Here is an 11,351-nt window from a genome sequence, read left to right on the forward strand (position 1 = left end):
CGTCGTCGTTTTTCCTAACTTTTTTGCGTCGGGGGGCTCCGCCCCCCAGACCCCCCTTCATTCTAAAAAGATTGCTTCATCTCCAGATTACTCGATCTTGCCCCCTTGTAATTTTCCCCCCTTTTCAGGGGGGGGGCTCGGGCCCCCCAGACCCCCCTTTTATCACGCCCAAGCATCTGCCTACAGAAAACTCGATTTTTCCCGCCTTTTTTTAAAAATTTTGGTTTTTGGGCCTAAAAAAACTAAACCAGTTGAGCTAGGATTGTGAGATTTCGCGTGTGCCGACCCAAGGACATACCCAAAAAGTGTCCCAAATCTCACCGAGATCGGCCAACCTTTTCAGGGAGTAGTGCGACCAAAGACACACACCACACACACGGACAGACAGACAGACAGAAGACAGAAAATTTTTCAACCCATTTGGAAACAGGCTTCGCTATCGCTCAGCCAAAAAAATTCAGAAAAATCAATATATTTTCCATCCGCTAGTTTAAAATAAAGGAAGAAAAAGGGATTTATGGGTATTACTAATAACTTTGCGTATTCATAAGTTCAACAACAAGGGATATCGAATGGTAATTGAGGCATTTGTGAATCGTATTAAGAAATTAAATGCGGGCATTGAATGTTACTCGACTGCAAACGAAGGGTTCGGGTTCAGGGGACACACCGTTAACAGGGAACCCCTTAGAAATTGCGTTCATGTTAACAACAGCAACCCATACTCATTAAACTAAATTCCATGTTTTTGGGGCCCAAAAATTTCCTCGGGGGTCATTGACTCGTACTTATTTGGTGTGCTGATCACGAAATGATTCCAATTTCATCCCAGACCTTTATTTTTCCCCCAAAATTTACCAATTTCGGACCAAAATTTTCAAGTCGAGTTTTTTGTAGTTTCCTGTTTTTTTTGGGTGTGCTGATCACAAAAATTTGACTTCCAATTTCATCCCAGACCTTTATTTTTCCCCAAAAATTTCCCCATTTCGGCCCAAAATTTTTCAAGTCGATTTTTAACATTTTTCCCTGCAGTTTTTGGTGTGCTGATCACGAAACTGACTTCCAATTTCATCCCAAACCTTTATTTTTCCCCCCAAAATTTACCAATTTCGGCCCAAAAATTTTTCAAGTCGAGTTTTACATATTTTCCTGCATTTTTGGTGTGCTGATCACGAAAAGGATTTCCCAAATTTCATCCCAGACCTTTATTTTTCCCCAAAATTTACCAATTTTGGCCCAAAATTTTTTTAAGTTAAGTTTTACATATTTTCCTGCAGTTTTGGTTTTGCTGATCACAAAAAGGATTTCCCAAAATTTTCATCCTAGACCTTTTTTTTTCCCCCAAATTTACCAATTTGTGACCAAAATTTCAATTTTTTAGTTTTTCTCATTGTTTCCTCCCGTTTTCAGTAGTATAATCACGAAAATGACTTAAAGCCCGGGCCCCTTTTGTTATGGAAGACCCCGTATTGGCCTTATTTTGCACATTTTCTTCACCATCTCCTATAAGAATGTGTTCAGTCAACGCATCGCTCGCCTACTACGCGCCCAAACTAAAAGGCGCGTACCCCTAGTTTACAGTGTACCAATGTTTGCTGTTATGCAATTCACGGCGTTTGCTGTGAAAAATTTTCACGGCGTTCATTGTGATCTCGGGCACAGTGTTCACTGTGATCTGGCCACAGTAAACGCCGTGAAATTTGGGGCCTGATTTGCAGCACTTCGGTGCTCAGCGGCGTCAAACTCACAGTGTTTACTGTAGACCAGATCACAGTGAACACCGTGAAAAAGATCACAGTGAATCGCGTGAGCAGATCACAGTAAACGCTGTGAATTGACCTACAGTGAAAACTGGTAATAAATTAACGGCATTGACAGGACATTTTTGGTAGAGTGCCCGCACAACGCAATTGAAAGCATGGCTGGCCGCCGAGCCAGAATCTGGGGTTCGATTGCCGACATCTCAGAGTTTCGGGGAGCGTTGTGTCTCAAAGAATGTTAGAAAGACCTTGGGTCAGAACCAAGAAGACTAGGTTCGAGCGAAACTCTTATTTTGAAATACCACAGCAAAAGTAAGAGAAATTACTGGCAAATTTTTTATCAGGAATTTATTGTACTTAGTACAACAATTTTTCCACAAAGTACAACGGAACCGGCATGACGAGTGCTGGGCAGTCCAGGCCTCGTTGTGGTTTGTAAAATTCTCGTTGTTCTTTTATTGTACAGTTATTTTTCTGTACTTTTGTTGTACTACTCACACTTTTTCTTGCAGTGTAATGACTTAAGAAATTTTGTAATCGTTACGAAAATCTGTAACCATGTTACGAAATTCTGTAACCATGACAAAGAAAAAAATTATATCCATCGTGATACAAATTTCTGTACCACATGTAATTGCAAAAGCTGCGTAACCATGTTACAAAATTCTCCTCTGATTTTTTATGGATTGATCTTTGACCGGAAGTAAGAGATTAAGAGACATAAGGCTCTGATGACATCCCGGATGTTGCGGAGGGGTACGTAAAAACGTGACGCGATCTTAAAGGATTGAAATCCAAGGGCCGGCCCATTTTCCCATACTTGTCACACCAAGAACTCACGTTTCGTTTGTGTTCCCCTTACTTCCGCCTTGAATCAGTTGTGAGCATCTGTTCACTACTCAACAGGGTGGGCACAAACCTTTTCATACTGTTTTCAGTACGTGGCATTTTTTCCTGGCAGGCCTGGTTCCGGTTCGAGACTTGCACAGTATAATCACTACGGAGAATCGCTTCTTAATACGAAGAAAACGAAGGCGTTGTTAATTCTACGAAGAATGCTTCTATTGTGAAGCAAGATCCTTCGTAAAACGAAGCATTTCTTCGTAATACGAAGCAGAATCCTTCGTAACACGAAGAAATTCTACAACGCCTTCGTTTTCTTCTATGAAGCAAATGCTATCGTAGGCACGGGTCCATTTAAACTCGTAATCATTGCGAGTTTCCATTGTGAATCAGCCATATTATCAGCTTATTTACATTCCAACGAACGTGACACTGTGTTCAAAGGAATACATGCGTAGTAAAATCGGTTCCTGGTTTTCCCAGGAACTCTTGGAAATCGCCTATGCCTTCACCCTGGGCTTCCCGGGTAAACCAGGTTCTGTTTTCACCGTGTGACATTTTACAGATTGGAACGGCAGAGCAGCCTTGTGCTACATCTAGTTTAACCTTGCGTTCTTTTCCGCCTCAGGATTCGAAGGATTTCCCTTTTGCGAGGTTGCAGATGGAGTGCCCAGTGTGTTTCGAAGCCTTCGACCCGGAGGTGCGTCGTCCGAAGACCCTGCCGTGCGGGCACACTTTCTGCCTGTCGTGCCTCCGGAACCCCGATTTCGGTGATGAATGCCCTCAGGACCGGAAGGTGAGTTGAGTGATCATCTGACAGAACAACGTATCTTCGTGGGGAATCCAACAGTACATACGCTTTTATGTACGAATGCCACACAGTTCTGCGTTTTGATTGAGCGCTGCATCGGTGCGGGAATTCCGTCATTGAATGTGGTCCAGTAACATTTTGAAACAGTCAAAACTCTTAGAAGAATAGCTTCGTACTAAGAAAAAATAAAGGCATTGTAAAATCTACGAAGATACGCTTCGTATTTTGAAGCAAAATCTTTCGTAGTACGCAGCATTTCTTCATAATTCGAAGCAGTTCTTCCACGCCTTCATTTTCTTCGTAGTTATAAGGCAAATGCTTCGCAGGTTTTTAAGAATGTTGTTCTTTCTTCGCACGCTGAAAGATTGAATAAAGCTTCAAATGACCGTTATTTGACCTTAAATTTCCGCAATTAAATTTTGCATCCGACGAGATATAAGAACTTAACAATATGTTCCAGTTTTCTGTCAGTTACATTGAGGTCGCATGTTTACATGGAAATGATCTTGGAAGCGGAAGAAGGGAATAATTCGACTTATCTCCAAATTGAGTTTTCATTATGTCGTGCCGCGGGGCATTCTACGTCAAACCATCATGTTCCACAACGCACTTGCTCACATCCGGCTCCCAATTTTTTTATCATAGCCTTCCACTCAAGGACCACTCGTATAAATTTTCTTGAATAAAAATTAAGAACTTTAGCCGTGGCAAATTTTTGAAATTTGAAAAAAAAAAATTTAGAAGTTGCCTTTTTAGTCGTTTAAAAATTGTGTCTTTAAGCCCTCAAACGGGTTGAAAACAGTAAATGGCAACGCAATACTGTGAGAAACAGCTTTGGGACCCTCAGCCTTTGCCAAAAAGAGCGTTTTTGACTAAAAATCACGGTTTTTTGAATTCCCAAAATACGCACGCCATCTTACTTTTCGATCTTATTGGTATCAAAGGGCCGCCCTAGGGGGTACTCTTACTGCCAGCAAAATATAGGGGACGGCAATCCATAAACACCAGAGATATTGTCAAAAAAACTCTTTAATTTACCTTCCTGGATCCCCAAAAATTGACTATGTGACACCCATATTGTTCTAGTGCATTGAAATGTTATCCTAGTGTCTGTCTTAACACTCTGGAACCATTCCAAAGTGAAGGACAGCATTACAAGAGTTGAGGCCTACGATTTCTTGCTGTGTAGTGCCTAAATTCTTGTAATGCCAACGTGGCTCACGCTACCTAGCGTAAACTTGGTCTACACACTGCGAGAAAACGTGTGGATAGTACAACAAAGAACAACAAAAACTGTACAATTAAAGTACAACAGGGATTGTACAAACTCGGTACAAACCACAACGAGGCCTGGACTGCACAGCACTCGTCATGCCGATTCCATTGTACTTTGTACAACAACTGTTGTACTAAAGTACAATAAATACCTGATAAAAAATTTGCCAGAAATTTGTGTACTTTTGTTGTGGTCATTACTAGCAGTGCACTTGGATTAGCAGTTTGTAGTGTCAACCACGATTTCAAGACACCATATCTTTTCATTTTAGGCCTTCAGGGGCGAGCCGGTTCACTTCCCAGACAACTTCGCATTGCTGAGCTTGCTTTCGGAGATGCCAACCAGGTACTGCAAGGAGTACTGTTACCTTTTCGTTTTGCTTTCGTCTTATCTCTGTAAAGACTCGAACCGAACGTGCGATCCCACCACGCCCGACCAATGGAGGGCAATCCATTGGTGGGGTCACAAGGTCGATTCCAGTCCCATCTGAAGCTCGCTCAAAACCCCACTGTGGCAGAAAGGTACAGAAAATTCTGTAATTTTGTTTGCCAAGAATCTCCGTAGGCTCTTACAGTATCCTCCGTCGGATGGTACATTCTTCTCCGTAGGACCTGAAAGCCTGTTTATTCCCTCGCAGATCACTGTAAGGTCCTACGGAGGAGACTGTACCCTCCGACGGAGGATACTGTAAGGTCCTACGGAAAAACTTGAGAGTGGGGGGGGGGGGTTAACGGAGAATTACCACAAGCTGTTTACAGAATTTTCCGTAGCCTTCTGCCACAGAGCTGTCCGGGATTTTGACCGGGTGGAGGGAGGCGGACAAAACTCTAGACGCGTTTTGAGCTCCAGAATCGCTTAACAGGTCTCGAACCGAACGTGTGACCCCACCAATGGATTGCTCGTTCGGAGAGCAATCTATAGGTGGGGTCACACGTTTGGTTCGAGTCCCATGTAGCGACTCTGGAGCTCAAAACGCGTCTAGAGTTTGGCCTCCTCCGCCGGTCTTCTGGCCCACTGTGCCCACGGGGGTCGGGTTGGGCTTGGCAATCTCACTGCGTCTCCTTCAGGGCCGAGGCCGTCTGGTGCGAAGTGTGCAGCCGTCATTTCAGCGGCGAGTGTGCGGACGCGGGCCACCAGCCCTGCAGCATGCGCCGCAAGCGCGCCCGGCTGGAGCCGCGGCAAGGGCCCGGCGTGGCGGAGCTGCAGCACAGCGTCCAGGAGCTGCAGCGTGAGCTGCAGGAGATGCGGCGGGCGCAGCAACAGCTGGAGCGCAAGGTGAGGACAGGGCTCTCCTACTCTGCAAACTCGCGAGTACATTCTCTTTAGAATGTACACACGACACTTCAACAATTAATTTTCGGAATAAACGACGGATCCTTCGGCTAAAAAGGGCTTCGAAGGGCTTTGTAACTTCACGATTTTTCTTCGTAAATTTATAATGAACCTTCGTATATTAACGACGAACTTCCGTTGGTTTACAAAAAGTCCTGTAGGAAAGACAACATTTACAGTGCACTTTTGGACATTCCCAAAAGCCATCGGAAAATATTCCGTCTTAAAGTCACACCATATTTACAGTGGAGTACATTTCCACGAACTTGTACTCAGTTGCATATATTTCCATGAGATCGAAGGAGTTTTCTGATTTTGGCACACTATCGTTGCAGTGTACACACTAAACTTCTTACGGATACACCCTATCTGTATTACGGACATTTTTGTGCAATTGCAATTACGGATAGATTTTGCTTGTAATACGGATGATTTTATCCGTTATACAAAGGTTTTCGTGTCCGTAACATACAGACGAAAATATCCGTATGGTACGGACGTAAAGTTCTTTGTAATACGGATGATTTCATCCGTATTACAAGCAAAATCTATCCGTAATTGCAATTGCACAAAAATGTCCGTAATACAGATAGGATGTATCCGTAAGAAGTTTAGTGTGTACTCATCTGAGCACATTCTCGTTAGAGTGTACCTACCTTAGGGTGGTCCAAAAAAAAATGAAGTTGCTCGGATCGTCCAACGCCGCCCGGATTTGGATTCTACATCGAAAAAAATGAAATACGTGTTTTTTCCTTTTTCGAAAAAAATATTTTTAGGACCTCCTCAAAGCCCTCAAAGTTTTTAACAGTGCTATTAGAAGGAAAAAATCGTAACTTGGTCATTTTTTGACCGATTTTCAAAACCGAAACGGGGATTTGTTCGTTTGTGAATGCTTATTACGAAAAAAAATATGCCCAAACCCTCTTTTTGGTTTGCCTAACTTTCAGGGGCAAAAAATGACTAAATTTCGGCCCAAATTGGCAAGAATTTCCGTTTGTAGGCCGCTACAGCCACTCCAAGTCCACCTTGTCAGCATGACGGGGTGCCCCCACCACTAGGCAAGCCCCATGAACAGAAATGAGATGCCGAGTGCAATTTGCCTACCTCATAGGGGCATCAAATCGTGGATTTTTTCGAAAATCTATCAATAGTGGTGTCTTTTGGGGCCTCTGGGCACTCAGATGGGCACCCTTTCACCCGGTTCGGTACCCGCACTGCGTGATGAAAACAAACTAAAGGAATTGACTGTTGAGCACCTCATGCCTACCTCTCAGGACCAGAAAAACGTGAAAATTTAGAAAATTCCTTTATTTATTGATGGCTTTTCTTGTGGCCTTGCGTGGCTGCGGTTCCTCGCTCCAGCATCGTCCATTCCTATTGTTTGTTCTTATCACGTAGTGTGGGTACCGAACCGGGTGAAAGGGTGCCCATCTGAGTGCCCAGAGGCCCCAAGAGACACCACTATTGATAGATTTTCGAAAAAATCCACAATTTGATGCCCCTGTGAGGTAGGCAAATTGCACCCGGCATCTCATTTCTGTTCATGGGGCTTGCCTAGTGGTGGGGGCACCCCGCCATGCTGACAAGGTGGACTTGGAGTGGCTGTAGCGGCCTACAAACTGAAATTCTTGCCAATTTGGGCCGAAATTTAGTCTTTTTTTTGCCCCTGATAGTTAGGCAAACCAAAAAGAGGGTTGGGCATATTTTTTTTTCGTAATAAGCATTCACAAACGAACAAATCCCCGTTTCGTTTTTGAAAATCGGTCAAAAATTGACCAAGTTACGATTTTTTCCTGTTAATAGCACTGTTAAAAAACTTTGAGAGCTTTGAGGAGGTCCTAAAAATCATTTTTTCGAAAAAGGAAAAAACACGTATTTCATTTTTTTCGATGTAGAATCCAAATCCGGGCGGCGTTGGACGATCCGAGCAACTTAATTTTTTTTTTGGACCACCCTAACCTACCTGAGCACACTTACGTTCGAGTGTGCACACTCTCAGCCACGTATGGACTTTTAAGTCAATATTTCGAAGGGACGAAAGGGGCCTTTGGGGATTTCGATCAAAAAATTTGATCTTGATCTGATTTTTATGAAACTGGCTTTGATTGTTGGTCTTATTATCCAATCTGATTAGTTACGACTATAAGAAGACCAACAATCGAAGCCACTCTACAAACTGAAGTGTGTACTCAGTATGCATACTTGCGAGTACACACCTACAGATGCATACTTAGCTGAGTACACATCTACAGATGCATACTCAGCTGAGTACACATCTGCAGATGCATACTTGGAGAGGTTAGGTATGCATCTGTAGGTGTGTACTCAGCCAAGTATGCATCTGTAGATGTGTACTCAGCCAAGTATGCATCTGTAGGTGTGTACTTGCGAGTATGCATCTGTAGATGCATACTGAGTACACACTTCAGTTCGTAGAGCAGTTTCCTGTGCTGTCATCGGTTCGAATCTTGTCGAATTCGCGTGACATGACCCCATTGCCACTGGTACGTTAAATAAATAGTGTGTCCGACAGGTCGAGGACAGCTGCACCGTGGCGCCGCCTCCACGCCAGGAACTGGACGTATCTGACATGAGCACTGAAGCGAATCTCCGCAAGGAACGGAACGACCTTCTGCTGGGAGGCCGTTTGGCTCAGGTGAGAGTACACTGTAAGAATCCAATTACTCAGTAAAGTCCTTACGGATATCGTGTTTGTCGGGTACGGATAGTTTTGTGCAGGATCGAATTTCGTTTGTCATACGGATGTGTTTGTTCGTAATACAGAGGTTTTGATATCTGTAATTTACAGATACATACGGAAAATTGAAGTAAAATGTTGCAAACCGAATGTTGCTTCCAGTGATGCAGTAAATCGTTGCAAGGCACCACGGGACACAGGAAAGCTAGTTTAGCTTTCCAAAGTTTCGATGCACACAGTTGGTCAGCGTACTGTGAGGAAACTCCGTTTGGATACGGAAACGTCACGCTGGCTGCCCGTTACTTTTGCAAGGGGAAATCACTTTGAATTTCCGTGTAGAAATCCAATGAATTTCAGTCAAATTATGATGGATTATGTTTATGAATTATGATGAAGTTAACTTAACGAGGATCTCCGTACAAAAGTACAAGGGGAAACAACTCCAGCCAAATTTGTGCACCAAAACTCATCAAACATGTAAAATTCACTGAAATTTATGAAAATTCAGCAAGATTTGTCTGAAATTCATCGAAATTCAACTGAAATTCATCGAAATTCAACTGAAATTCATCGTAGTTTGACTGAAATTCATTGGATTTCTTCACAGAATCATTTATGAATTTTCTCCGCACTAATTGAGGTTGCGTTCCAGGTCCGCAAGCTGACGGGCCTGCACTGCGAGACGGACGCCGACTGGGGCGAGGCCGTGCTGCAGCAGGTCGGGCCGCACGTCGTGGAGCTGGAGGCGGAGAACGCCGACCTGCGGCACCTCCGCGTCATCGCAGGCATGCCGGCGCTGCGCAAGCTGGAGCTGCAATGCGCTGCAAACGTGCAAGGTCCTGGCGACGTCCCCCTGCTGCCGCTGCAGTTGGAAGAGCTGCACCTGCGGGACTTCGCGCTCGGGCACCTCACCTCGCTGCAGTGGATGCCCAAACTGCGGAGGCTGCTGCTGGAGAGCTACGACGACCATGCCCTGGACTTCACTCGCGCGCCAGACCACTGCGGGCTGCAGTGGCTGAGCGCCGGCTTCGGCAGCACTCGCACCATCCTCTCGCTGGTGCGCGCCAACGCGGCCACACTGCAAGAGCTGCATGTGCACTGCGGATCGCGGCGAGGCCTGTGCTTCCGAGAAGATCTCGCCAACAGGTAGGGACGTGCGAACAGTTCGCCACACTCTCAGCACGTTACTGACTTTTTGCACATTTTGTCAGTACTTCACTGGTAAAACCAAAGCGTAGTATTACTTTCTGTTTTCAAGCGTAGTCACACTGAGAATCCAAACGCTATGAGTATAGCGTCAATTGGTGCAATGCAAAAGCATTGCACATGAAGTGCAATGCCTTCTTATTCCCATACATTAGCATAGGGCATTTTCGGGCCGTATTGCACGTAAGGTGCAATATGGCTGCCGCATTGCACGTGTGGTGCGATATCTCAGCTGCATTGCACCATACGTGCTATATTCAGAGCGTTTGGAATCTGAGTGCAGGTTACGCTTGAAATCAGTGAAGCGTAACAGGCTCATCCACCAAGATACCCCCTATCCAAATGCATGGGGGAACTTCCAGATTATGCTTCATTTCAAGCGTAACGTCTTCAAGCGTAACTTGACGCGTGACTCAAGCATAGAGTTACGCTTTAGTTTTACCAGTGTTCTCATAATGGGATCTAAATGGGTCTTTTGTGATTCTTCTCGTTCTTCACTTGGCCACGGCTAGAATGCTCTACTAGCAGGAATCCTTTGTATTGCAGCTAGTTGTATGAAACTTAGAAATTCTAGTGTCGAATGGCTTACTTCGATTCGAATTGAGGGCGGCAACATTTTACCTGTTTTGATTCGAACAAAGCACACTGTGGCAAAAAGGTAGGGAAAATTATGTTCGTTTTTTTTTGCCAAGATTCTCCGTAGCCTAAGTATCAATATCGATGAATATCCTCCGTAGGCTTCTACAGTGTTCTCCGTAGGACCGTACAGTCTTCTCCGTGTGACCTGGAAGACAGTATAGTCCTACGGAGATGACTGTACGGTCCTACGGAGAATATTGACAAGGGGGCTCCGGAGAATTATCACAAGCTGTTTACAGAATTCTCCCTAGCTTTTTGCCACAGTGCATTCGAAATAATGTCATATCCCGTTTGGATTCGATTCGAAACGAAAATCCCTCGACTCGTTACCACTCTGCCGGCAGGCTCTTCCGATGCGGCGCTGGCGCGCTGAGACGAATCACGGTGTACCGCAACGACCTCCAGCACGAGCGTCGGTCCTGCCGCCAGCAGATGGCTTCGTTCCGGGAACGCTTCGGGGCCAACGTGGACGTGCGCTGCAGCCTGTGCGGCGCGGAGTAGCTGCCGTGTCCCAAGGCAACTGGTTGCTCGAGAGCAGAGCGTGCCACAGTGGGCCAGAAGACCGCTGGAGGCGGCCAAAACTCTTGACGCGTTTTGAGCTCCAGAGTCGCTAAATGGGACTCGAACCGAACGTGTGACCCCACCAATGGATTCCTCGTTCGAAGAGCAATCCATTGGTGGGGTCACACGTTCGGTTCGAGTCCCGTTTAGCGACTCTGGAGCCCAAAACGCGTCTAGAGTTTTGGCCGCCTCCACCGGTCTTCTGGCCCACTGTGCGTGCTAACA

The 11,351-nt window shown here is 45.2% G+C and overlaps 1 protein-coding gene across 9 annotated transcripts; it reads left to right on the forward strand.

Moving 5' to 3' along the window:
• Window positions 1-1,965: 1,965 nt before the first annotated feature.
• LOC117648373 lies at window positions 1,966-11,103 on the forward strand. Of its 9 annotated transcripts, none has more exons than XM_034390878.1 (7): window positions 1,966-2,072; window positions 3,232-3,399; window positions 4,962-5,035; window positions 5,758-5,965; window positions 8,556-8,678; window positions 9,373-9,866; window positions 10,910-11,103. In XM_034390878.1, the coding sequence occupies exons 2-7, from the start codon at window positions 3,265-3,267 to the stop codon at window positions 11,064-11,066; spliced, it is 1,191 nt and encodes a 396-aa protein (XP_034246769.1). In that variant the 5' UTR covers window positions 1,966-2,072; window positions 3,232-3,264; the 3' UTR covers window positions 11,067-11,103. The 9 variants fall into 9 exon arrangements, with proteins under 9 accessions (XP_034246769.1, XP_034246772.1, XP_034246767.1 ...); XM_034390881.1 differs by having other exon boundaries at window positions 2,000-2,072; window positions 3,258-3,399; XM_034390876.1 differs by lacking the exon at window positions 1,966-2,072 and adding an exon at window positions 2,446-2,516.
• Window positions 11,104-11,351: the final 248 nt, after the last annotated feature.

The sequence above is a fragment of the Thrips palmi genome, unplaced genomic scaffold, assembly GCF_012932325.1.
Source record: "Thrips palmi isolate BJ-2018 unplaced genomic scaffold, TpBJ-2018v1 HiC_scaffold_3, whole genome shotgun sequence".
Taxonomy (NCBI): Eukaryota; Metazoa; Arthropoda; class Insecta; order Thysanoptera; family Thripidae; genus Thrips; species Thrips palmi.